Below are 27,794 nucleotides of genomic sequence, written 5' to 3'. Positions count from 1 at the left end.
CAGCTTCTGTGACCACCCTGCAGCTCAGACAGTTAAAAGGCAAAACAGAGGAAGAAGAAACATCTTCAGTACTTGAAGGCTGTGTTATTTATTCCAACAGCTTATATAGTTTTATCAAACCATCTTTAACACAAAACATGTCTCCTAAAAGAGAGAATGGTGTGAGATTTAAGCAGAGATCATCTCAGCTAACAGATTGCAAAGTTAAGCCTGAATTTCAACAGTCAAACCAGCAAAATGTTTCTCCCCTCCCCTTAACAACCTCTTAAAATGCTTAAACCCAAAGAAATGGATGCCTGTGGGCTGGTGCTGCTGGAGCTGTTGGTGGAGCTGGTCCACACAGAGGTGTCTGTGCTTTGGTCCGTTCCTGGTGCTAAGTGGCAGCAGCCACGTGTGCTTGGCATGAAGGCAGTGGGACCACCCCGATCCCTTTCCCACTGCCCAGCCTGACAAGGGGCCACAGGGACAGTCCAGAGACCAGGTCAGGTTTCAGATGTGGATGAGGGTGAAACTTAGAAAAAAACAATAATCTAAATTTCTAATCTACAGAAACAGAATAAATAATAGTCTAAATTTGCAAAGGAGGAAGGTACCTTGGAGAGGAAAGTCAGATGTGTCTATTATTACTGAAATTGTATTTTCCCCTAAGGGAAAAATTGCAGCTAAGGCATCTTGAGAATGGCTCACACCACAACCATGGCAGTGTTGCTCTAAATCATCAGGAATGGGAGCAGGAGTCTTTTGGAGGTGCCAGTCCTTGCACAGCATCCTGTGGCTCTGTAAGCAAAAGTGTTTGCAGCGGAGGCATTTGACAGACAACTTGCTGTTCCAGGTTGGCTTTTCCCTGCTTATTCAACAGCAAATTCTTGTTTAATGTTCACAGCAAGGCCCTCCTCCTACCCATCCCACCCCCATTACACTGTCATGGGGAAGGGCTGTTTTCTTGCTTCTTTGGTCTTGCTTCAGGGTTGTTCTCAGAAGAAATGGCATTTCCTTGGCTTTCTGCAGAAGGGAGCATTGGGAAGAAGCACGGTTACACTCAGCTCTCAAGAGCATGAAAGGTCAGTAATTGCTATATGCTGATATTATTCAGATTGCCACCTGAAACCTGGAAAGATTATTTGGTTTAAAAGTATTGGGTCCTCCCTTCCCATTCTTTACACATCCAGTGATGGTGGGAGGGAGCCTCAGGTCAAGGATGTGCTCCAGGAATGTCTGCCCTACAGCATGGCAGCCACGTGTGTTTCCCTCAGTTAGAAAAGGTCTCATTTGGGATTATTATGCATAGACATGTGCTAGTGTAGACATGTTGGGGTAATGTGTTTTAAAGTATTTTTTATAGTTATAGATTGTAGGTTAGAGGTGTAGAAGAGAAAGGGCAAAGAATGGGTTTACTCGCTGCGGTGGTGCTGTTTTGTCATTTATTAAAGAAATCAGACTGTCTGGTTTGCTTGAGCTCTGAATGCAGGATTTATGCTGGTTGTAGTCAGCTGGTGGGCAGGGTGGTTCTGTTGCTGTGTTTGGGCTGCAGGGCAAGATTTGATTTTATGAAAACAAAGATGTTTCTGATGTGCAGTTTGCCCTGGGAAGGCTGCAGCTTGCTCTGTGCAACACCAGTGACTCTACAAATCAGCTGAGCAAAGGGCCTTGTCTGGAGTGTGCAGGGTTCATGCGCCAGAAACCCCAGGACCCTCCTGTTGTTTGCAAAAGCCCCTCAGTCTGGGGAGTCCCCCACCAGCTGAGCACCCACCAGCCTGAAGGCACTGACCAAGCAAGGAACGAGAAGTTCCTCCTCAGCACCTGTGCGATGCTCTCAGCGCACCCTGGTTCACCGCACCACCATTTCGTGCCTTTCCCTTCCTGCTTGGGTGCCAGGAGCTGGGCTGGTGGGTGTCAGCAGCAGCTCACCTGCTCCTTCAACAGCGAGGTCACCGAGGTCCTCAGACAGCTTGCGCATGCTGATGGTGGTTGCATCCCGCTCGATGTCGTGGACGGCGTTCCTCCGGCCAGCCCGGTCACAGGAGATGAAGTCAGTGTATGTACTGGACTCTACCTCCATTGCATTTCTATGTGCCTGCACAGCCCTGTGGAGAAAACACAGCTGTGAGGTCAAGGATGCACAGGCGAGCCTCAGGTCCTGGCTCCCTGAGCCAGGTTAGGTTACCCCGTGGAGTTAAATTACAGTGTGAAAAAATAGATCCTGTAACTCTGCTCCGGTTCTTCTAGCAGGAGCTGCTGCAATCTCAGATATCAGCCCCGTCACGTGGAGCGGTGCGAGGGGTGACCCATAGTGCTGGGTAACCCACTGTTGCTGGGTGACCCACTGTGTTGGGTCACACATGCTGCCAGGTGACCTGACACAGGAGGGAAGGAAGAATCCATCCAAGCTGCCTTTTCAGCCCTTGTTCCACCTTTCCATTGCAGAGCAAGGCCAAGAAGGTGCTGGCCTCTCTCTCCTTTTGAGTCTCTGACCTCCTTTAGGAGCCGTGAGGCCGCTTGCAGAGCTGTTTGTTACAGAAAAAACAGTACAGAAAAAGCCCTCCTTCCTCCTCAAAATACAAGGGGAGCTTTGAACAGAAGCCAAATTTGGCTGCCTGCACTGTGGGGTGTGGGGTTGCTGATCCAACCTGAATTTGTGATGGGAAATAATCAGTGTCCACTGGAAAACCTGAGGAGCAGAGGTGTATTTATTTTTACAGGTGCAGGGCTTTGGATCAATACTGGCCTCCACTGGCTGTCGGATGTCACTGAGAAAGTTGGGCTGACCTGCTTTGAGAGAAGTGCTTGTACATCTGAAAATCAGCCCTTCCATGAGGTCTTTTGATCCCTTCACTCCAGGGCCTGTGCCTGTGCCAAGCACAGAGTGGGAAGAAAGGCTCGGAGGGGCCACTCGTCACCCGCCAGCTCCACTGCAAGCCAGCTCTTAGCTCAGCCTGAGGAGTCCTTGTGCTGCTGGGTTTTCATTTTAGCTGACAGTTTGACTTGCCAGCATTTGTGCAGAGTCCAGGGACCTCGGAAGTTCAGGGAATGTGTCAGAGGCATCTTTGCTGCTGAGCACATCCTGCCCTGGGAACTTCGTGCTCTTGGGTTCTGCTCCTTTTGACTCAGTTTGGCACTTAGTTTGATTTTCTGTGTGGAAGTTAGAGATTAATCATTGTTTTATCTGCAATTCTGCTCACAGTGAAAAAAATGCCCTTAGCTCTGGTGATGTTGTCAATCCTTGAAGGAGGTCCTGATTAAAAAGGCTGCCATCTAATGAAAAAAAAACCCCAACTTCTTGTCTTCACTTGCTTTTGTACCTTGGGTTAATATCCCACTGAGACATTTGCTTAGCACATCCTGCTTAATATTGATCTTCCTACTAGGGAATTCTGCTGGCAGAGCACAGGCCTGGGCAGGAATCACACTCCTCACTCCTCACTCTGGTGTTAAGGAAGTGGAAAGAAGATGTTGGCAGAGACCCAACAGCTAAGATAAAAGAGGTTAAACTCTCCCCATTCCTAAGCCTGCAGGGTGCAGTAACCTCAAAAGTTTTTGGTAGCCCAAGGGACTCCTGTCTTGGTGCTGATGGTAGCTCAGGGAGTGCTGATACCAGCTCACTGCTGGGACATGGGGCTCAGCCCACCCAGATGTCCCAGGAGAACCTGAACTTGCTTCTCCCAATCCAGCAAATCCTTGCAAACATCCACCTCCTCCCAGGGCTTGGCATCCATCTAACCCCTGGTAAACAAGCCCTAGGAAAAACTGTATCTAGTGACCCTGGAAGAGATCCCATCTGTTGTTTTTCCTCATTTTTCCCTCCTACCTTTCCCAGCTTGCCCTTCCTGGGATGAGGTGCCTGCCCTGGATGCAGCAGGCTGGCTGACCTCAGCGAGCAAAATGCCTTTTCTGTGGGACAGGATGAGCATCCATCATTCCTGGACATCTCCTTCTGACAGCTCATCAGATCGCAGAGGCTGCTGGCCAGATGTCACATAGATTTGGGAAGCTTCCCAAAGAGTGGTCCACACAAGCCTGGCTCCATCTCCCTATCCGTGAGGCCAGTCCAGAGGTAGTTTGTTCAGGAATCTTGCCCTTGCACCAGGAGCTGGAGCAGCTGGTTGGCAGGATGAAGCCCCCAAACTGGGATCAGGAGCCGGCCAGCCCCCGGGTGCAGCATTTTCCCGGTATCCCCAATGTGGCTGCCAAGGATGGATGTGCTCAGCTATGACAGCACGGTGCCAAGTGATGAAATGTCCCATCAGACGGGAAAAGGATGGAATCTCGATTAAAAACAGGCGAAGGAACTCAGTGTGCAGAGGCGAGGTCCTGCTCATGTTTGGATCCCGGCTGGATGGCCAGGAGATGGCGCGTGTGAATTATTTATTTTCCTTGGCCTGGAAGGCTCCTGCCTTTGGCTCTTCGAGCAAAAAGCTGGAGCAGGGCGGGTTTATGAGCAAAGCTTTTGAATTTGCACGGCTCCTGGAGGATTTTCACAAGGGGGGCAGCTCTCAAAAGCCTTGCGGGCAGATCCCTCCCTGCTGGCAGAGCCACTCCAGCCTCTTGGCTGCTGGGAAGCTGTTGGACCAAGGAAGGGATGGGAGCAGTTGCCTCAATTTTTAATAGAAAAAACTGTTCTCTTTAAGGAGCATTTCCACCCAGATGCAAAAATAATTTAGTGGGTCTTTAGTCAGTGGGAACCTCTTGTAACACCTGCCAGGGATACAAAAGAAACTCCGTCCCCCTTGCCCATGTTGTTCAACTTGAAACTGTATCACTCTGGGTGGTCATTTTGTGGTGGCAGGGGGTGCAAAGAGGGGTACATCACCCACCAGCTCCCCATCTTAAGTTTTTCACTCTCCTGTGGGCCAGCAGGAGGGAATGATGTGCCAGCTTCTGAGAGGCCTTACAGGAATAAACCTGCAATGCACAAATACACTGTGCAAGGGTTTCCATCTCTCTCTTTGAAGAGAGATGGAAATTTGACTTGTTCCCAGAGGGATATTTCCTGCCTCCCTTCCCTCCTTGCTGCTGAGGGTACCAGAACAGTCCCTGTGCCCTCGGAGCAGCGTGCCAGCCCATGGGGATAGGGACAGGTCAGGGGTTGCATGGTGCAGTGACAAAGGCCATGGCTTGGGACCTGTTGCACACTCCTGAAATGATTTCTGTGCTGCTTGGAGACAGGCTGTGTCTCCCCAGCGTGGGGACACGGTTGCAGAGCAGCTGGCCACAAGCCAGAAAGCCCCTCACAAGCTGCCAGAGCCATCAGGTGAGTTCCCAGAGTTGTCTCTGTGCCTCCCTGAAATAACCTGGATCTGCTAAACCTGCCACATGCCCTGGGCTTATTTTTCTATAATCTCTTGAGAGGGCTAAAATATCTGGAGCTGTAATAGTCTTGGCTTTACTGGTGTGGCTGTGGTTCCTGGAATCGTTTTGCTGTGGGGCCACAGCTGGGCTTGGTGGCATTTTCCAGGGATGTCACCCCACAACAGAGGGAGCAGCTGGCTCTGTGCTGGGGGGCTGCATTCAAACCAGCCCCACACACACTGGGGCTGAGACTGACCCATTTAGAAGGTGGATGTTAAGAAATTAAAGGCTTAAATGTTTTTAGGTAATTCTGCCTTTAGGTAGAAGAAACTGGGGCATTTCTTTTGGGTTAGCTCAGCAGCCTGCAGTTAATTCCCATGTACACTCGTGCCTGCTTCTCCACAGACCAGATACCAGGGATCATGAGCAAACAGTTACTGCAAATAAAACAGTAGTGGCAGAGAAATGTCCCGGGAATGTCATGGGCAGGTTAAACCCAACACAGTGCCCTGCAGCCCAGCCAGCAGCCCAGGCTTTGCTCTGAGGGCTGGGATGGCAGTGACTGTCACACCCAGCCCTGGACTCCAGTGTCAAGGAAACCCCTCCAAATGATACTGCATCTGTCCCTTGTCTAGGTTAAGCTGTAAGCTTTTTATGGCTGGAAGGGGCTATTTTTGGACTCAGTCCTGATGCTGGCCCTCAGTAGCCTGTGCTAAGCTCAGCTTCCCCTCTGCTGCCTGCTCAGCTCCTCCTTTCTGCTCTATTTCTCTCACCTCTTGCCTTCCTCAGCATCTTCCTCTCCACCTGACCCACCTGAGCAGCAAGTGCAGAGGGTCTTTGGGTCAGAGAAAGTCCTGGTGGTCTCTGCATGGTATCCAGGACACTTCTGGGCACAAGACAGCTTAGTCCCCTGCTTAGACTGGGCTCCCTCAGGGCCTGCATCATGGCTTAAACACAGCACAGGACTTCCCTGATTAACTGAGCCTGAACCATCTCCTGCTCCCAACCCACTTCAGAGACTTCCCTGTTCCTCAAGGGTGAGCAGGAGCACTTTCTGTCCCCTGGGTCACCCAAGGAGGTGAGCCCCGCACCTCAGCCACCTCTGTGGCCACAGGAGGCAGCCCCAAGGGCAAGCACTGGGATGCAGGTCCCTGGGGCAGCAGCCCCATCAGACCAAGCTCCCAGGGTGCTGCTTCCCAGGCCCTTGATAGTTGCTGCTGGGACCAACATCTGTGGGTGCTGGGTGGAGCTGGCTCCCTGGTCCCACAGCCCAGATGGGGAAATGGTCTGGTGTTCTCTTTTGCCTCCCTGCTTTCTGGAGTCCTAAAACCAGAAAGCCAACCTAAACTTTGCTGTGTTTCTGGGGTGAAATTTCACAGTTCTGCCAGGGAACAGGGATGCAATCCCTTCTTCTGCTCAAGCATCACATCTCTCCATTGCAGAGACCAGGGCATGAAGTGGTACAGTGGCCTTCAAGCTCTCCACATCATGTAGCACCCCTTGCCCTTTCATTCCAGGATACAGTGACTATTTTTAGACTCCTCCTGCTGGGGCCAGATCCATAACAACACTAAACAGGCTCAACCACCCTACTGGGATTTTAAAATATTTACAGTGTAAGATGGTTTACTGAGGAGGGGAACCTGGTATTGCACAGAGATGGCAGCACCATGATTTCTCTGCTCCCTGTGGGTCTGCTGTGAGGTTTCCTGCTTGGGAGAGTCATATCCAGGGAGGAGGAAAAAAAAATCCCATAGGGCTGAAGCCAGCACTTGAGGTCAGGGGGTTTCCACCAACTGTCTGACAACTTCCAGCTGGAATTTCAGCAAATTTTCCACTGGCTCTTGTCTGAGAACACGCGGGGGGGTTGCACATCAAAGGAGGGAGGCTCTGTGATGGTGTTATTTGGGTTAGGTATTTTTAGACCTGTGCTCATGCCTCCAAGGTCTCGCTATTGCTCATGACCCCCCTGCAGCAAAACTTAGATCCATGGCCAGAAGCTGAACTGAAGGTGCTGATGACCTCTTGGGAGCGATTCCAGATGCAACAAGTGGTGGTAAGGCTGGTGACAGCATCTGCACCAGGCACACAGCTCCACTTCTTTCCTGATGGGTCTTTGTCCTCCAAAATGTGGTGGTCTTGTTGGCCAGAATGGATGTGCCCCAGACTTGGGAGCACCAAGTTTCCCAGCTAGGTGAGAAAACAGTCAGGAGCAGGGCAGCAGCCTGATCCCACCAGGGCACATGTGTCCATCTCATGTGCTGAGCAGATTCTTTCCAGGCAAGAATAGTGTGGGAAAGCCTCAGCACACTTTGGCAGTGAAGAGATGTCAAGGTTGGGCATGGCATGTTGGTATTTTTGGAAGGATTTTGCTGGAGGATTCCTTGTAATAATGCTGCACCCTCTGGCTCTTATATGAAATACCATGAATTCAGCCAGCAGACATCAGATTCTCCAGCCACTTATAGGCTTCTCTAGGACTTAGAGGGAAATTATAATTCATGTTGCAGAAGAGCAGATGCAGCAGGGGACTGAGACTTGGTGGTCACAAACAGATCCCATTCTTTGCTTTGGTCTGGTTGTACAGATCACTGAATGCCTATTGAACTGGTAATTAATTGCTTAGCCCCAGGTTTAAGATTAGGCTGAGACTGGCTCCTTGAAAAGTTCACAAACCTTGCATTTAGCTCTACCAAGCTCCCCATACTCCCTCCCCTCCCTCCTGGCCATCAGCTTGTCCCCCACTGCTGTGCCAAGCCACCTCCTGCTGCCCCACATCCTCCTGGCCACTGCTAGGCTCCCAGCTGATGTACAAGGTGCTCCAGATGGATTTCAAAATGATGGGCAGCCCTTGGCATCAGGAGAGGGTGAGTCCTGACGTGTCCTACTGCAGTCCCCAGGGATAGGGGAAGGCTTGGGAAGGAGTGTGGGTGGCAGGAGGGTATTGCTCAGCCCCACTAACATCTCCCTAGCATCAGGATGTGTGGGTGATGATAGGGGGGAGTTGCCTGTCCATCCATCCATCCATCCCTCTGTCTGCCAGGAGGGCAGCAGCCTGCACCCCCATGCCAAGAGTGGGCAGCACCCCTCCTCTCCGCCAGGCACCATGGGCAAGGAGTGCTGGGTGCCTGCTCCACTCCACCAGGAGTGGAATTAGAGCTTGCCTTGGCAACTGGGATCTGATGAAGCTCTCTGCTCCTCCCTCCCCTCACCACCCAGGCTTGCCTGCTGCTTAAGCCTCTTCTGCAGCTTCTCACTAAGTTGATTAATGGAAATAATTGGTCTCTTTATGCATCTGGAGACAGTTGCCGTGACAGCAGTTGTATTATTGTTTTGTTCCCAGGTCGAGCTTGTTTTTCACATCCCACAGCTTTGAGGTGCTAATAAATCAGGGCACTCATGTTGCCCCCTGCCTCAGGAAGATGCACATTGTTCCCAGGGATGGGGTGGCAGAGCAGGAGGAGCCATACTTGGTCTTGCCAGCCCTAGGACATGGCAGGGGGCACCTTTCTCCCCCAGATTTCCACCCCCTCCAGCCAAGGTCACAGCGGGTGAACGTGGCTCTCTGACTTCTGCACAGATTTGTCAACATACATCTACACAAACCAACCCAGGGACTGTGTGGAAGATCTGCTAATGCCTGAGCTTGCAAAGCAGATGAACCACAGATCAGACACTTTAAACCCTTCAGCTGCACAAGTCCCCCAGCTGCTGGTGCAGGCATGTTCATGGATTGTGCCTGCTTGTGATGTGCAGGCATCTTGGGCATGGGGGGGATTCCTTTGCAAAAGGGATCCCCTTCAGACTCAGGTTCCCTGCCTTCCCCCCAGTCATTCAGGAGAAGAGTTCCTGCTGGATTTCATGTCAAAAAGCTGGAAACTCTTCAGTGGTCCCAGAGCTCTTCACACTGAGGCACTGACCTCTGAGTGAACATCAAGTACTCAAACTCCCCTTGAACTGAGCCAAGGGGTGCTCAAGCCCAGCACAGCCCAACAGGTCTCAGGTTTTCCTAGGCAAGGAAAGTCAAATAAATGCAGAGGAGATGCAGCTGGGGCTATTTTCTAGCAGAGGTGCCCTTGTTGGGTATAAAAGGAAGGTGAAGGATGAGGAGGTCTTGATGCAATAGCTCTGTTTCTGGATGGAAGGAGGTGTTCTACAAGGACAGAGGTAAGTAAGAATGGGTCTTTATTTTTATGCCTAGCATGAGAAAGAGTGATTTTGTCCAGCTTTTCTTTGTGATCTGAGGAGTTGAGCTCTGCTGCTATGCATGGCTAGGAAGGAGAGCTGAGCTTAGAAGTGTAACTATGCAGGTTTGGTTGCTGTTAACTGAGGAGGCTCTGCCTAGCACAGGATGTGTGAAGCTGAGAGCAAGCTGCCTTGGCTCTGCCTTGTTCAGCCTTGCACAATCCCATAGGAACTTCCATCATCCAAAGAGTCCTTTGGACTCAGGGTGGTTTAAGGGGCTGAGTGAAAACCCGTGGAACTCCAGAGGTGTGAAAGCCCTGGCAGCTCTAGCACGGCCTAAAAATAACCAGGGAAACTCTTCAGAGTGTGGAACAAGGCTGATTAGCAAAGCCAGGCTTAGCTCTGCTCCCTGGGGCCCAGGGAAAAGCCACCAGCAGGATGTGGAGCCTGGGAGATGGGGGCAGGGGAAAGATGTGTCTGAGAGCTGTGAAAAGGACTGGGTAGCAGGGATGTTGCTATTGGTGCTTTGCATACAAGAGAAAAGGAAAGTGTAGGAGGTAAAAACAGGCTGGCAGCAGAGGTGGCTGAGCTGAGCCCTTCTGGGTGGCTCCACAGCTTCTGTTGCCCACTGAAACTGGTAAAGCCTTTGTGCTGCCCTGCTGGGACCATACCTGGGCAGGGGAAGTTTTGCTGGCCTGCACACCCTCTCCTCTTGAGTGTTTGTGTGACAAAGAGTCTTTTGTACAGCAGTGTCAGGTGACAGCAGCTTCGGAGCTTTTCTGCAGGCAAGGAAATCTAAGTCACCAGGAATATGACAGTGCTCAAGACATGTCTGTGACATTACACTGGGGATGCTCCGTGAGCATTACAAGCTCTAGCCTGGGAAAAGGGGAAGGATCCAATGTAATGAATTTCCAAGTGTTCCATTGTCCACTGAAATACAGCCTGGGTGTAGAACACAGGGTGTGTCTACCATTCATGGCTATGAAGTCTGGAAAACACAGCGGGAGAATCACTTGGGCAAAATTGTTGGTATTTTTTTGTCCTCAGCAGCTTTCTAGTATTTAGTAATTCAAAATACAGAAAGAGGTCAAATAACTCTATGAAAGAGGAAGAAAAAAGCCTCATTGCTGTTTATGTAATATCTCCCCATGTATAAAAATTGTATCAGTCCACAGTGTGAATCCCTACCTGAGTTAGTTGACTTTCCTTCTGAACATGACTTCAAACAAGCTTCATACACAGCAGGGTTGATGGCTTCTGGGGAAGAAAAAGAAAATAAATGTAAGGAAATGTGATCTGTGCCTTTGTTGGCAAGCAGAAAACTCAGCTGTTTTTTCCACTGCCTGTGAAGAGGACAGCAAGGGGGACAGCGGGGTCTGGCAGGGCTCTGCCCAGCTGTGTGTTTGGCTCCTTTTTGGGAGGGTTTGTGCTAACAGATATTTGGCTTCTTGTGTCTAAATGTTAGGGAAGTCCAGCCATGAGCCTGGCTTCACAGAGAAGTTATCTTTTGTTTTGCTTCTCCTTTCACTGCCCTCCCATGCACGTGCTGGGGGGAACCAGAGCCACTCACTTCCCCAACCTGCACCAGGGGGATACCCAGGGGCTGCCTTGAGCATATAAATATTGGTTTGTAGTTCCCCTGCAATTTAAAGAAGTGAAACTTCCATATCAGCTATGCTGAGGCAAAAAGGGGACTTTTTTTTTATCTGGTACTTTTAGTCTTCTGCTCCTGGGGTCCTTGCAGGCTGGGCACAGCTGTGCCTTCTCCTGCTGTCCCCAAGTCCCACTCAAAGACATTTCCTCTGCGGCCTTAACATCTGTGGGTGCATTGCAATCTCCTGACCTGCAGAGCCCAGCCAACAAGACACTTGCTTATTTTAGCAGCTGTTTCAGCTTTCAAACTTTTTGGAATGTTACAGACTGTTTGTTTTTTGGGTTTTTTTTCATTTTGTCCCAGGGACAAACATTAGCAAAGCAGAAAGCAAGAGATGAACCCTTTAACCATATAAGCAGTAGCTCATCAGCAATTCATCCATCCGGCCCATCTGGAATGACTACCACTCTGCAACTGTTCCCCAGCATTTTCCAAGCTGGGATAGATCTACAGTCTTGCTCTTTGTTTTTTTGACCCACTTTTCAAACTCTAATAGCTGGAGCGAGTACTTGCTGGCTCTGGCCCTGCTTCAAGGACAGGGCACTTGCTGTCTCTGTGTGTCACTGTGCTCATCTGTTAAAGGGAGCTATTAATACTCCCTCCCCTTGCTGGATGCTTCAAATATTTGTAAAGCTCTTTCAGATCTGCAGATGACAGGCTTACAGAAATGGAAAACGCTAATTATGATCATGACAGTAGCCAAACAAAGACATGGGGGTTTAACAATATGCTTTTGTCAGTGTTTACCCCTTTTACAGTGAAGTCCTTGCTGGAAACACTGGAACGGAAAAGCAACAGTATTCCCACAACTCTGGGAATATCCATCACCCTTTTGGGGCACCAAGGAGGCAAACAAAAGCAGGAAGGAAGAAAGCCAGCTTTGGAAATCCATAAGTCTTTATTTTCCTTCTTTGCCTTCCTGCCTCCCATGTTTTGCGGCACCAAGCAGTTAAACCTCCAGCACTTCAGATGTCTTGCGAAGTGCCCTAAAATACATGGCCCTCTGCCAAGAGAGGCTTAAAGCAAATCAGAGCAATGATCCTCCTGACTAGAAGTTATCACTGAACAGCCCTGTTCCTTATGGCATGTGGAGGAAAAACCCCACTGTATCTCAAAAAAAACCCCAAACCAAAACAAAAAAGCTGATTTTGGAGACAGAAATTCTTCAGTGCTTGGTACTGGCAATTCAGCCCTGCAGCCCTGGCTTGATGTTTCTCCCCACAGCCCTAGCCTTGGGATCTGGGGTCTGCAAATCTGAAGCCAGTCCCCTTGCTCCATCCTCAAAGGCTCATCCAGCCCTGCTACTCCCAGGGTGATGGGCAGAGCTTGAAGGGCCCCCCTGCACCAGGGCCAGGCAATAGCCCACACAGGGAACTGGATTAGTCCATGCAGTGTGACTAAAAACGAGCTAGAGTAATGTGTTAAAGAACAGTCTGCACTTCTTCATCTGATCCTATGTCCCGTCAAGGTATGATGGATTATTTTGGGATAATCTGTAGAACTGTTCACTGGATAGCTAAACACTCATTCCCCATCAGGAATGAATTACAAGGACATCCAGGTGATGCATGCATTTGGGGTTCAGGCCCCTTAGTCGTTTTCAGCTGTTACCCAACAGGAACAAGTACACAAAATTAGTGCTCTCATCATTACTTCAAAGTGAATATGTGGCTAAAAAAAAAAACCAAACCAAACAACACAATGTTTTTGGGGAGGATTCAACAGGATTCTACACAAGAGCTGAGAGGGTGCTGCTTTTGATCCAGAGAGGAAATCTTTCCTGGTTTCAAGCAAGGTGATAGCAGCAGAGAGAAGGTCATTCTCGTGTCTCTTGACTCCTGGGTAAACAACAGGCTGCATTCATCACTGATGGAAACACAAGCCTGGTCCTCCCAGAACTGCCTGCAGACTGCTTGCCTCACTGGAAGCCCTGGCCCAGCAGCAGCTGGCACCCTGGTACCAGAGAGGCAAGAAAACTTGCAATTGCAGTGAATGTTTTTCATAAGGCTCTAATTACTCTGAACCCGGAGGATTTATAATCCTTAAAAATGCAATATCCTCTTAATCATCCCCAGGATTGTTTTGTTACCCAGATAACCACCTGATAGCCGTTAAAATGCCTCTGAGCATTTTGTTCCAGTGGTATCTCGTGGCAATGAGCACCAGGGATTAATTACACTTTGTGGAAATGGTAATTCCAGTAAATTGGATGATGCTTTGGTGGGGATATGTTTGGCTTGTTACATCACTGCAGGTACCAACAAATGCTGGCGTTTTGGTGCTTGTCAGTGAGTTCCCGAGGCAGCAGCTTGTGCTCAGCAAGGTGCCTGCAGGCAGTCCGTGAGGAGGAGCCATGCAAAGAGCCGCTCGAAGGAAATGTTTGGGAGCTCGCAGTGAAAACCAGGAATGGGTGGTGTAAGGTGTAAATCCCTGCAGGCTGGAAGGGAGTGAGTTTTGAAACAGAGGAACGTGTGGTTCATAGTCCAAGCGGTTCTTCACACTTCAGCTGGGTCCTGCAGAGGTGTCTTGGCCTCTCCAGGTGCCATGGTGAAGAGTTGGGGACAAAGTCCATGCAAGAGTTGGGCCTTCCCTTCTCATGGGTTGGTGATGGCAAGCCTGGGGCTCAGCTCCTCTTATGATTTTTCTAGCTGTGGGCTAGAGACAACTAAAGCATGGGGGTTGTTTTTCCCTTTCATCCTTTCTAAAATGGTTACTGTGATGGAAAATTTATCTGCATCAGCCCATATACACAACTTTGGTGACACTAAGGTGGAGAAACAATTGAATCCCAGCTGTGAATGTGAAAATGGGAGAGGAATAGGAAGGCAAACAGAAACTTGGGCTGAAGATTCTGCTATTCCCTATGGACTTGCAGATTCATCTCTGATTCTGCCATAGGCCTTGTATGAGCCCAGAAAAATCAACTGTTTTGTGTATAACCTCTGCAAAATAGGAATAATGCTGGTGTTTGGTTACCCAGATAGGCTGGGGGGATTTAAGCACAGCAGTATGCTGAGGGAACTGGCGCTGAAATGTGGGAGATAAGGAAATGTGAGTGACTTGGGAAATGTTTTCCAGAGGTATTGGGGCGCATTGGTGGTAGTGTAGGTTGTATGCTTGTGGTTATTGCTCTGACTAGGCTCATAAGTAGGCATACTTTTCTTTGAAGTAAGAGGATCAGGGACATAGCAAAACTCTGCATTCTAGCTCACTGTGTGCCTGTACTCATCAGAAATGCTTCCCAGGGAAAAAAAAGAAACAACACCTCATTGTTTTTACAGTGAGTAAGAGGCCAGTGAGTACAGAACTGATGGATGGAAGATGCTATGAACAGTCTTGGGTTTTCATCTCTCCATGGCCAAACTACCTACACTGGGAGCCCATGTGCCCAGTATGGTTTCCAGTTCTTTAAGGCACTACTTTGTCTGCACTCTCTGGAAATGGTGACATGGAGGATTCATATGGCCATGAGGAGCTTGGTCTGAAGGACTCAATGCCCTGCTCTGTGCTCAAGGTACATCAGGTGTGACTGGTGCATCCATGTTTGTAAGCGACCATTTAGCCTACATTTGCATCATGAATGGATCCAGCCTTTGAGGAGCTCTTCACATCCTCCTTTCCCAAATGCCAGCCTTTAAAAGAGCTGAAATGGGGCAATTTCTCAGTTGGGTCACCACACATTATCATGGTGGCCCTTTACAGCCAAGACTCTCAGAAGCCAAGGAGTGTCACGCAGCTGCCCAAGCCAAGCACACTGACCTTGTCACAAGCAAACAGCCTGAAGCCTGAGAGGCTGCAGCCATCTGAGAGAGACCACCCAGCCAAGCCACCCCCAACTCCATGAATCTCCTATCACTCTTGCACGGTGTGTCCTCCAAGTTTGTGCCACCAGCCCAGCCACCCAGGGCATTGCTTCTGGGTTCGCAGCTATGCTTGCCTCTTACTCTGTGGACCCGTTTACCCCTTCCACACAAAGAGAAACCTTTTCCAAACAGCCCTTTGAGGCCGAGGCATTACATGCATGTGAAAGCTCACCACCAGGGCTTGCCACCAGCTGCTGAGGGGGAATCCAGGGAGGTGAGAAAGACACACAGCTCCAAGGTGGAGGAATTTGCAAAGAAAGCCTCCTGAGAATACCACCACACAGCAAATTCTTTTTTTATCACAACTCTTTGCCTTTTAAAACATTTGCCTGGAAAGCTGGATGCCAGGGAGTCTCCAAACCCTCCCACACGCTCCGCAAAGCCCTGGCCCGTGGCTGGAAGCAGCGCTCGGGCAGCTCCTGACAGTCCTGGGGACGATTCCCACCGCAGGCACTGATTGTGCTGGGCGCCTGTCCCGCGGGCTGGAAGCTCTTCCCACGCGAGCACAGAGCCACGCTGATGCTCTAAGGGATTCCGTCCAGCGAGTTGCTTGGAGTAAAAGGACACACGGCAGAAATGAGGCCAGAAATCCCCACGGCGGTCACCGATCCGCGGTCCTTTGTGATTCCAACCCCCTGAGCCTGTTCGCCCTGCCACCCCTTCGGCAAGTCCTTAATTCCATTGTATTCCAAGTGAAACAGCAGTCTCCTCCCTGCCATCAGCCTCCAAGCAGCTTCTCCCAGCAAGCAGAAAAAACGGGATGCAGCTTAGCTTTGCAGCACTTACGTTGTGGGCAGCAAAGAAAAAAGAAAAATAATAATCTTGCTGTTCCCAGTCGGGGAGGGAGATGTCACTGTGTCTCCGAACACATCACTCCCCCGCCGTGTGGCCACCGGGTCTCCTGGCCACCAGCCACCCCAGCCCGTCCCGGGCCCGCAGCAGCCCACAGTCCGTACTTACAGCACCTCCGGCTCGAATCCCAGGTTCGGCGGTCCCGCTGGCGGAGCAGGGTTGGAATCTGGACCGCAGCCACCCGGGGTCTCTGCCCGGGGTGCCCGGCAGCCAAAGCCGCCCGGGGAGCTGCAGCCAGGTTCAGACTCGCAGTTTCCTTGTGCCTGGGAGCTCCTAAATGAAGTTGCACTTCTGGGTCCGAGGGGCGTGTTCTCCTCTCCTCCTGAGTCAGTCCCCGCCCGCTGTAATCCAATGCTCCTCCCGATGATGTCAAACTCGGTTCCTACCTTACCCTCGGCGGGAGGGATCTGCTTCCTTTTCGCAGGGATCTCTCTTCAGCTTCGCCGTGTAACCGCATCTCCCGGGAGCTGCCTGTGCCCCAGCACCCTTCCCTCCATGCAGGTCTTGGTGCTGGGTGCTTCCCTAGCCCGCTGCTCCCCAGGTTTCTCCTGCGCCGTGCTCATATTCACGTCCCAGCTGTGTCCCACCATCCGTCCTCTCCATCCTGGCCGAAGGGGCCATCACACCTCACCTAAAGCCTCAGATATTTTACCAGGTGTAGCACCAGAGAAGTGCCTCCCAGGGGAAAAAAAAAAAAAAAAACAAAAACAAAACACTGTTTTTACTGTGCCTTTTGCTCTGCAGACTGCTACAGAGTAAAATCCAAGTGGGCTTCCTCTTATCTGCCCCAGGGTGCCAGCCTCATATGGGGGACAGAAAGAGCTGGTGACAGCAGCAGGAGTTAAGGGGGGAGAAGATGCTCAAGGAAAGGCCATACCTCGTGTAAAGCACATACCTGCTGTGAAGCACAACCCGGGAGCTCTCAGCAAGCATGGGGCCACCCCTGGAGAAGAGGAAGTTTTGGCTATTCTTGTCACCCCAGGGGCCCAGGAACAACACCTCCTGTGTCATATCAGCCTTTGAGATGGGTCACTGAAGCCAAACAAACAAGCTGGTTCCAGCCTTCCTCCCAGCTCAAGCTCCTGCAAAGCCCCACCAGCATGGTGAGAAGGTGTGCAAGCACATGAGGGTGTGTATATTGCTGTCTTCTCGTGACAGGAGATTCAGGAGCCCGAGTGTCCAGACTGGAACAGGATTTGTTAGAGCTAATTGCTTTGCTGAGAGAGTGGGAGACTCACCCCACCCCTGCTGTAAGGATACTCTGGTCCTCAGCCTTGTAAGGAGGAGGAGAAGTGGCACAACTCAACTGGAAAGCGATGCAGGTGTTTGGCAGGGACCACATCCTGCCACTGCTCAGGCTAGGTGAGCTTTTCTTTCATGTTGTGTGCAAAATGAGCTGTATGAGCCTAGAGGACTTGGCTCTCCCACTCTTCCATGTGGCTGAGCACCAGGAAGATGCAGAAGCTGTGTCTGCCATGCCACAGCTCTCCTGTGACAGACAGGCCCTGGAGCCATTCGGTGCTGGCCAGGAGCATTAATCTCTCCTCTTACCCCAGGACTTAACCTCACAGCTGGATCCACTCCACCAGAATTATCTTATGATTTTCTGCATAAGCACTAGATTTATTAAGGCCTATTTTTTCTGTCTTCTGAAAGACTAGTTGCAGCTCGTTTGAGGAAGCCATCAGAACAATTTATACGTTCTCAGGATTTTTGAGGAAAGGTGTATTTACATCACTGTGGAAACAATATTACATTAATACCTGTTCCAGCTTCTACAGAATGCCACAAAATACTGGTGCAGCAGTTACCTGCTCTGTAACTTCCTTCTTCAGAATTCTATTTAAAGTTGGGATCATACCATACTGAAAGTCCAGCTGAGTAATCCAAATGAAAGATGGAAAAGTTATCAGCTTTCTAAAATGAAAATTGCTTTATCTCATCACTTGATTGGCTCACATTACCATCTATTCTAGTTATGCTGCTAATCTTCCAACTATTTTCTTGCTGCCTGACAATTTAAAATGTCCAAGAAGGTGCAGTTCAGCTGAGGATAAGTACCTACTGGTAAAAACACCTTTTCATAGAGAAGAAGTACTGGCAAGAATCCATAAAAAACAACAGCCACAATTGATACCGATTTTTATTATAATTAATTCTGTTGTGCAGGTGTGTGGAACTTTGGAAGGAGGTTTCTTTGTTTCCATATATAATAGATAGTCAGTTGCCTTACTTCCAGCTCTTCGATAGCTTATGTTCTTTGTGTTGTATAATAATTCCTTGTGCTGGAAAATGAAAAGGATGCACATACATTGATACTGTGGACAAGATGAGTATACTTTTGAAATGCATCTTCCAACTGTGCCACTTGCAGTCTGGCTAATGTTCTGAGGAGGCCTTACAGTACCTATACTGAGTCTCTTTCAGATGAGATGGAACTAGAGAGGTACTTCAGGAGCATGTTCCAGCTGTAAATGGGAATTCTGTTCAAGAGAAGAGACTACAGTTAGTCTCAACCCTCTTGACACTCATGCAGTGTGACTGCTGAGTCCCCCATACCGATAATTTCTATTAAATGGTCCCACTCAACTGACTTGCTTCTGTTGTGCCACACGACTTGCTAAGATAGACACGGTGAGAGATGGATTAATGGATGATGACTTCAACTCCCATTGATCTTCATGCTCTTAAATGAAGAATCATTTTTCAGTTGATCCCTGAGTGTCTGTTGAATTTTTCACACAGTATAGGAAAACTGCAACATAAGGTTGTACTGCAGTGCCAACACAGGATATGACCTTGTGGTTAAGATAAAGTTTGGAGAGAGTAAATGTGGTTTTCTGCAGGAGGCTAGGCAGCTTTGTGCAGTTGGCTGTCTTCATTGTGTTTATGTTTCTTAAAAGCCCTTGAAATTAAACACAATTTTCTGTTGCTCTGTGAGAAAAAAAAACAAAAAAACTCCATTAGATATCAGCTAGCTTTTCTTGTCTTTTTATTAGCTGAACCAAAACTATGTAATAATTGCATATATTTTCCTAAAACTTGTGAGTTAATTTGCTTTGGTCATTAAATATCTTTCAGTTGGTCATTTTTTGCCTATTCAGTAAGGGTTCCTGAGAAATCTTTCTGCTGAATATTACTAGTCCAGATCTGTTTGGAAATTGGATCCTGCAGGTCACAGTGTATGTGTTTAACTTAGCAGGGGCAGTCCTACTGACTGTCAGTTTTCATAGTTTGTCAGATCTGCGTAGCCTGGCCAGCATCTGAATTTTTGAACAAGAATTAATTTTTGAGTTTTAAGCGGCTATTCAATTTATAAATCTTTGTATCTGCAGGCACATCTATATGCCTCTGTATGTGGTCTCCAGCAGGGGTTACATAAAGGAAAACTGCAGGAAAAATTCCTTTGCTGTAAATACACCGTTAGTTAAATTTCAGTCTTTTTAAACTGTTAAGCTGAAGTGGTGCCAGAGTGAATTGTGTTGCTAGAACTAAGTAAATGGAAATGTGTAAGAAATGTTGTCTGTAGTTGCATTCATTTAATGCAACTGTAGGTACTATTCAAAGTCATGCAAAGAAAAACAGAATTGTGCCTGATGAAAACATCTGGATTCGAGTTCTGGTGCCAGTAAATTCTTCCCCCATTGGTAAAAAAGATTGTAATACCACATTCTTTTCGGGTTATGTGATTCATAGGAATGTTCTACAGAGTGCTGCAGCACTTCTTCTGAATACATAGCTCAGGGTCATTGGCTGGCAATGGCAGTGTTCTGGGACTAAATAGGAGAGGTCAAGGGGCTGAATCCTCAGTTATGCTGAGTTTGCAGCTGGCAGGTAGAAGAGAATAACCTCCATTTCAATTCCCTGAAACTCAGAATCCAGAACTTGGAGTAGTTAGCTGGAGACTAGAGAAACAAACCAGGTGCTTTGAGTTGCCAATGAGTGGGTGTGAGTCCACCTGTGCCTGGTTAGGACAGGACCCCTATTGGGCATGAGCGAGACCAGGGAGCCAATAAACATGGAACTGACACACACAGGGAGCCGAGCTTACTCTTGTGTGAGGCAATAGAGAGGCCAGCACCTCATCGAGCCTCAGGAGCAAGAAAGGCTCTTCCCGCTACAGGAGACCTTTACATAAGGATTGTATATTAAACAGTGTTTAGTTGTAGGAAGCTTTTTAATGCTCTATTATACCTCTGATGGTACTTCTATTGCTTTGCCACCTTTATGGAGAATCAAAAAGTCCATGGTGGAAAATCAACTGTACTGCTTATTGGACAAAGTTATTTCTGTAACAGCTCCTCCTGAAAACTTGTCCTCAGTTGCTTTTTGTTCTCTTATTACTCTTGGAGTAATAAGATTATGAACAATATTTTGGCAGCACTGTTAGCTTCAGAAACCGCTGTCTTCTATCCCTTATAGCTGCCTCTGATGTCACCAGCTGCTGTAAGAGTCACTTCAAGGAACCACAGCTTGTGAAGGCATTATAAATGACAAAGTTAATGAACTGTGCCTAGCTTGAACTGCACACAGGATGAGTGTGTGTTCTTTCATTGAGTAACATTGAGAGTTGCCTGGGAAAAGAGACCAAACCCCCCCTGGCTCCAAACTTCTTTCAGGGAGTTGTAGAGAGTGATGAGGTCTCTCCTGAGCCTCCTCTTCTCCAGGCTGAACACACTCAGCTCCCTCAGCCCTTACTCACAGGACTTGTGCTGGATCCCTTCACTGCCTCCTTGCTCTTCTCTGAACCTGCTCCAGCACCTCAATCTCCTTCCTGACCTGACGGGCCCAGAACTGGACACAAGACTCGAGCTGTGGCCTCACCAGGGCTGAACACAGGGGCAGAATCCCTTCCCTGGACCTGCTAGCCATGCTCTTCCTGATCCAGCCCAGGATGCCATTGGCCTTCTTGGCCACCTGGGCACACTGCTGGCTCATGTTCAGCTTCTGGCAATCCAGTTGTGATCATCACCTGCACCTTTATTCAGGGGCTCCGCTGAGCGCCACATCCAACCTCCATCAGCCATCATCCTCAGAACAGCCACTCAATCACCTCAGCCTGCGTGGCCATGGGGGGCTCTGAGGACCAGGATACCACACCGTGGACATATTCATGACACAAATGCCCCCTAACGCAAGGCTCAAATTACTGAGGTGATTACCCCCTTCTCTTGGCACTGTGGGAGTCTGTCCCAAAGCCTTCAGTGCCCTCCTCCAGCCCAGAGATGGGAGTCCCAGAGACACTGGTCCCCTCAGAGCCAGCTGAGGCAAAGAGTGTCACAGGTGAAGTTGTTCTGAGACCTGCTGTCAGGTGCCATGGCACCATCTCACATCCTCACCTGCTGCCCTGGTGAGAGGGGCCCAAAGCAGGCTGAGAGGAGGGGGGAGGACACATGGCAGTCATGCTGTGATGATGGGGGGCTGAAGGAGCCCTCAGAGCCACCACCACTGCTGCAGCCACTGCAGACCCACAGCCTCGCTTGCCACTGCCTCCCAGAGGGCAGCAAAAGAACTCACATCAGCTCCAAGGTGAGGCTGAACCTGCCAGCCCCTCCTCTGCCCATGGCTTGTCTGCAGAGCAATCCACAGAGGGACAGAGTGGTAGGGGCTGGAAGGGACCTCTGGAGATCATCGAGTTCAAACCCCCAGCCAGCACAGGCTCTGCTAGAGCAGATATGTAGCAAAAGCTATCCTCCACCTTTTGCTTATGCCTGCGCTCTCCAAAAGCTTTGTGATGTCACCAGAGATGTCACAGGTGTAACCCCTGGTGACACCAGCCCTTTTAGAACGAGGGGCAGGCCTGGAGGGCCACAGTGCTGTCGTCCTCCATTGGAGACAGACGTCTGCAGGCAGGGAGACGGATCTCCGGACCCCAGGCTGCCTCCTCAAAGGACAGAGAGGATTTGTCAAGGGCATAGCCACAGGGCTCAGGATACTGGTCCTGATTTGCTGTGCCCCCAGGCTTGGACTGGTTTTCCCGAGAGATCAGGAACTCTGTATTCCTGCCTCCACAGAGAAGCCAGTCCCCATCCTGCCCTTGGAGCAGGAACGCGCTAGGACACCCTGGTGTCCCTTCCACTGCCACGCCGCGGTCTCTGGCATTCTGTGGCAGAAGAAGCAGAGCCCCGAGGCAGAAGGGGAAGCTCCTCGGTGCTTGACTTCCACAGCTCGGCTGCTCCCTGCAGGTTGCATCTCCAGGGAAGGTCACATCTCCAGAGCTTTGCAGAGCCGCTCAAGATGGAGATGCCAGGCAGCGGCAACTCTTCCCCTGTTCCCAGCAGCAGCCAGGAGGCCCAGGCTGAGGAGCCAGCCTGCCCGATCTGCTGGGACACCATCACCGACGAAGCCTCCGTCAGCAGGTGCAGGCACACTTTCTGCTTTTCTTGTATACTGGACTGGTCCCGCATAAGAGCTGTGTGCCCCATCTGCCAGGGCCCTCTCTTTTTCTTGGATCGCAAGGTGGGAAACAACGACTACGAGCGGTACCGCATGGTGCAGTACACCAGCGCAGCCATACGAGCCATCCAAGCTCAAGAAGAGAGAAGGCGGCGCCGCTTTGCAGGAGGGATGCAGCAGCATCCTTCCTCAGCCATCCAGCAGCACGGGGCCTCCAGCGCTCGTGATGGCGGCAGCGAGGCTGGAGCCCTAGAGAGGAGCCAAAGCAGGTTCCCGAGCCAGCACCTCTCTTGGCCTAGTATGTGGCAAGGCCACCGCTACGACCCCTCCAGCAGCAGCAGCAGCAGCCGCCATCAGGAGCACAGGGCTCAGGGAGCCACTCGTGAGCAGGCCCCAGCCCCAAGGCCCGAAAGGGACGTCGCCACCTCCTCTGCAAGGAGCCAACACCGTCAGCGGGGACACCGGGTTTCCTCCCAGAGAGAGCAGGCCACAAGGAGCCGATCCCGGCAGAGGTCCCGCAGTGCTCAGCACCAAAGGCGGTGGGAGCAGCAAAGGCAGAGGAGCAGGAGTGGTGAGGACCGGCCTCGGAGGCATGCAAGGCACCTCCCAGCTTCTTCTAGGAGAAGCAGGGGCCACCAGAGAGGACCTGGGACGTCCTTCAGGGACGAGCAGCCTACAAGGAGCCCGTCCAGGCGCAGCTCTCTCACACAGGCGGAGCAGCAAAGCAGGAGGGATCCTGAAGCCAGGCAAGCTCTCAGCCCTGAACATCAAGTCCCAGCTCAGCCCAGGGGAAGGCAGCGCCGTCAGAGGAGAAGCCCCATTTCCTCCAGGCAACGGCAGGCAGCAAGGAGCCGATCCCGGCAGAGGTCCCGCAGCCCTGCCAGGCGCAGAGCACCATAGCACATCCTATCAAGGAGGGGGCTATGTTACTCGTGCCCTGCTGCTAGTGTCAGCAATGGTCCTCTTTCCCACCAAAAATGCTCCTGTATCCCATTGCGACAATAACACCATATCATACATCCTATATCATGTATCGTTCTATCGTTCTGTCATTTATCACATATCACAGCGTATGGCCTGGGTCTGAGCATCTCTTCTCCCCTTAAGAAGGCTCCTGGAAATCTAAGGGGACCCTTGCAAGGCCCTGGGATGTTTTGCTGATAACTGACGAGAAACTTGCCTGAGCAAACTGACAGCCCCTGGTAACCACAGCAGTAGCCTCAGCTCTGGTATTCCCAAAGGGTGTTAGTGAGGATGCCTTGTGGTGCAGAGCAGTGGGTGGCACCTGGTGGCAACTCACCCAGCCAGGACTGGTGGCCCTGGCTCCATGCTGGACTCTCTGACTCCCTCCCTGCTGCTGCTAAATCCATCCCTTAGTGGAACAACAGCCAGGAGAGGTCCAGCAAATGCAGCTTCTCCTCCACCCTGTGCCCCAGCCCCACCACCCTGGAGTCAGATGTGGCCACAGACCTGCAGGAAACCTTTCCTCAGCAGAGAGCAGAGCACAGAGAGCAGAGGGCACAGCCCTGCTGCCAGCACCAGCTGGGGCTCCCCAGGGCCTGCATGGGGCACAGGGCAACTTCCCAGAGCCGCTAACTGGGCCAGACCTTTCTCCTGTGGTCTCAGGGGTGTTTTGCAATCATTGCTCAGAGCCAAGTCTGGCACCTCACTGTGTGCACTGTCCAAGACATGTCATTTACGGAGGATGTCCTTGTCATTATCTTAGCTCATCAGTCCATACTCTTCCCAAAACTTCTTAAAGGCTGGGCATAGTCTTTAATGGTTTCTTTGAGATCAAAAAGATCCATGGAGACCCTGAGCCCTGCCAGACTCTTCTGAAGGGACCGTTTCCTGTGAAGTACCTCAGAGCTGAAGGCAGTGTCAGTGGACACTGAAGTAATCAGCTCTTCTTGGAGATTCTGAAGACAAACATATTTCTCACACTACCTGCTGCTGCTGCTGCTGCTGTCATGCAGGCTGCCCCTCCAGAGCACCCCTGACCCAGCTCCTCCCTCTCCACCCTGGCAACTCCTGACAGAGGGAGGTGTCCTGGTGCCCTTCACAGCCACCTCCCATCCCTCACTTGGACTCAAGCACCTTGGAGACCCAGGAGCTCTTTGTAAACTCTGAGCCAGTGTCCTCTCCAGGAAGCACCATCTCTATTACTGGGCCTTCTATGGGGCCTCAGCAGCTCCATGGGAGCCTCCAGGCTCTCTCGCCAGGCCTGAGATGATCCTCCCAGCACCATGCTTGGCCACCCCAGAGCAGCCCAGCTCCTTTGTGGACCCTTGAGCTCTTCCTCATGCTCAGAGGAGGGGAAGGGATGCTTCACCCTCTGCTTAGAGATGGTGCCATCCCCCTCTGCTTTGCTCAGATGGGGAAACCCCAGAGCTGGGGATGCTTTGCCCGCAGCAGGAGCAGCAGTGAGTGCCACAGAGCCTCTGGGTACCATGGGCAGGAGGGGTCAGGATGGACTGAGGGAAAGCAAGCGTGGTGCAGCAAAAGGAGGCCTTTCCAGAGCCTCTCTGTACTCACCCCATCTACCCGAATCTCTTCATGCCAGCCCCACAGAAGGACAAAGCTTTGTCGCCAAGAGTAATTGGCATCATGGTTGTGTAAAATATGTGTATGGTTGTGAATTCATGTTGAATAATTCTTTGAAGAATTATAAAGAGGTTACTAAGCCAACTTTTATAAAGTATTTTACTAACCCCATTTTGAGAGGGTTTGAGAGGGAATAATATATATGCCTTCTACATGGTGAAAGGTGCAAATAGAACTGTTCTTTGTGTACCTACAAGGCTTAGGGGAACAGAAAACAAGAGAGCCACAGTTTCCCTACCTTGAAAACGCTACAAGGTATATTCCGTCGTGCTAATCTAAACTGATTTTGCTGCTCACCACATAGCCTTGCAGCTTCAGGTGGTTTTACTGCTGGCTGCAGAGTGTTGCACAGGAAAGGGCAAAGAAGCCCATGTGCGGAATCGAGGGGTAACAAGAGAGCAAACTGAGGAAGACTCCTGACTTCATCCAACGACCATCCAACGACCACTAGATGGGAGTCAGAGAGACCCTCAGAGAAAAAGTGGGCATGCGCCTTTGAAGACCCGCCTCTTTAAGAACTAATAAACATAACCCGGCCTATTCCTAGGACAGTCATGAAGAGGTATTAGAAGAGTTATGACTATGTAGTAAGATATGTAATAGAAACCAGAAGATCAAACTTCATGCGTGCGTGTGAGTGGAGCGGAGACTGCCCACGCACCCAGCGCTGTTTTGCTTCTTGCAATTTTATTAATTAAATAAAACCATTAAGAGAAGAATCTTGAGTCTGGGTCATTTATAACAGTTGTGATCATCACCTGCACCTTTATTCAGGGGCTCCGCTGAGCACCACATCCAACCTCCATCAGCCATCATCCTCAGAACAGCCACTCAATCACCTCAGCCTGCGTGGCCATGGGGGGCTCTGAGGACCAGGATACCACACCGTGGACATATTCATGACACAAATGCCCCCTAACGCAAGGCTCAAATTACTGAGGTGATTACCCCCTTCTCTTGGCACTGTGGGAGTCTGTCCCAAAGCCTTCAGTGCCCTCCTCCAGCCCAGAGATGGGAGTCCCAGAGACACTGGTCCCCTCAGAGCCAGCTGAGGCAAAGAGAGTGTCACAGGTGAAGTTGTTCTGAGACCTGCTGTCAGGTGCCATGGCACCATCTCACATCCTCACCTGCTGCCCTGGTGAGAGGGGCCCAAAGCAGGCTGAGAGGAGGGGGGAGGACACATGGCAGTCATGCTGTGATGATGGGGGGCTGAAGGAGCCCTCAGAGCCACCACCACTGCTGCAGCCACTGCAGACCCACAGCCTCGCTTGCCACTGCCTCCCAGAGGGCAGCAAAAGAACTCACATCAGCTCCAAGGTGAGGCTGAACCTGCCAGCCCCTCCTCTGCCCATGGCTTGTCTGCAGAGCAATCCACAGAGGGACAGAGTGGTAGGGGCTGGAAGGGACCTCTGGAGATCATCGAGTTCAAACCCCCAGCCAGCACAGGCTCTGCTAGAGCAGATTTGTAGCAAAAGCTATCCTCCACCTTTTGCTTATGCCTGCGCTCTCCAAAAGCTTTGTGATGTCACCAGAGATGTCACAGGTGTAACCCCTGGTGACACCAGCCCTTTTAGAACGAGGGGCAGGCCTGGAGGGCCACAGTGCTGTCGTCCTCCGTTGGAGACAGACGTCTGCAGGCAGGGAGACGGATCTCCGGACCCCAGGCTGCCTCCTCAAAGGACAGAGAGGATTTGTCAAGGGCATAGCCACAGGGCTCAGGATACTGGTCCTGATTTGCTGTGCCCCCAGGCTTGGACTGGTTTTCCCGAGAGGTCAGGAACTCTGTTCTGTATTCCTGCCTCCACAGAGAAGCCAGTCCCCATCCTGCCCTTGGAGCAGGAACGCGCTAGGACACCCTGGTGTCCCTTCCACTGCCACGCCGCGGTCTCTGGCATTCTGTGGCAGAAGAAGCAGAGCCCCGAGGCAGAGGGGGAAGCTCCTCGGTGCTTGACTTCCACAGCTCGGCTGCTCCCTGCAGGTTGCATCTCCAGGGAAGGTCACATCTCCAGAGCTTTGCAGAGCCGCTCAAGATGGAGATGCCAGGCAGCGGCAACTCTTCCCCTGTTCCCAGCAGCAGCCAGGAGGCCCAGGCTGAGGAGCCAGCCTGCCCGATCTGCTGGGACACCATCACCGACGAAGCCTCCGTCAGCAGGTGCAGGCACACTTTCTGCTTTTCTTGTATACTGGACTGGTCCCGCATAAGAGCTGTGTGCCCCATCTGCCAGGGCCCTCTCTTTTTCTTGGATCGCAAGGTGGGAAACAACGACTACGAGCGGTACCGCATGGTGCAGTACACCAGCGCAGCCATACGAGCCATCCAAGCTCAAGAAGAGAGAAGGCGGCGCCGCTTTGCAGGAGGGATGCAGCAGCATCCTTCCTCAGCCATCCAGCAGCACGGGGCCTCCAGCGCTCGTGATGGCGGCAGCGAGGCCGGAGCCCTAGAGAGGAGCCAAAGCAGGTTCCCGAGCCAGCACCTCTCTTGGCCTAGTATGTGGCAAGGCCACCGCTACGACCCCTCCAGCAGCAGCAGCAGCAGCCGCCATCAGGAGCACAGGGCTCAGGGAGCCACTCGTGAGCAGGCCCCAGCCCCAAGGCCCGAAAGGGACGTCGCCACCTCCTCTGCAAGGAGCCAACACCGTCAGCGGGGACACCGGGTTTCCTCCCAGAGAGAGCAGGCCACAAGGAGCCGATCCCGGCAGAGGTCCCGCAGTGCTCAGCACCAAAGGCGGTGGGAGCAGCAAAGGCAGAGGAGCAGGAGTGGTGAGGACCGGCCTCGGAGGCATGCAAGGCACCTCCCAGCTTCTTCTAGGAGAAGCAGGGGCCACCAGAGAGGACCTGGGACGTCCTTCAGGGACGAGCAGCCTACAAGGAGCCCGTCCAGGCGCAGCTCTCTCACACAGGCGGAGCAGCAAAGCAGGAGGGATCCTGAAGCCAGGCAAGCTCTCAGCCCT

General features: G+C 51.1%; 1 protein-coding gene across 2 annotated transcripts; it reads right to left on the bottom strand.

Annotated features, from left to right (window-relative positions):
- Positions 1-77: 77 nt before the first annotated feature.
- PKIG (cAMP-dependent protein kinase inhibitor gamma) lies at positions 78-16,168 on the bottom strand. 2 transcript variants are annotated; one of them, XM_030463015.1, is made up of 5 exons: positions 15,952-16,168; positions 10,663-10,731; positions 1,909-2,084; positions 1,400-1,525; positions 941-1,002 (listed from the first exon to the last, which is right to left on the bottom strand). In XM_030463015.1, the coding sequence occupies exons 3-4, from the start codon at positions 2,057-2,059 to the stop codon at positions 1,434-1,436; spliced, it is 243 nt and encodes an 80-aa protein (XP_030318875.1). In that variant the 5' UTR covers positions 2,060-2,084; positions 10,663-10,731; positions 15,952-16,168; the 3' UTR covers positions 941-1,002; positions 1,400-1,433. The 2 variants fall into 2 exon arrangements, with proteins under 2 accessions (XP_030318876.1, XP_030318875.1); XM_030463016.1 differs by lacking the exon at positions 1,400-1,525 and having other exon boundaries at positions 78-1,002; positions 15,952-16,167.
- Positions 16,169-27,794: the final 11,626 nt, after the last annotated feature.

Source organism: Calypte anna, chromosome 20 (genome assembly GCF_003957555.1).
Source record: "Calypte anna isolate BGI_N300 chromosome 20, bCalAnn1_v1.p, whole genome shotgun sequence".
NCBI lineage: Eukaryota > Metazoa > Chordata > Aves > Apodiformes > Trochilidae > Calypte > Calypte anna.
The sequence above is the reverse complement of the archived record's forward strand: the minus strand, read 5'-3'. Positions and strand labels throughout refer to the sequence as shown.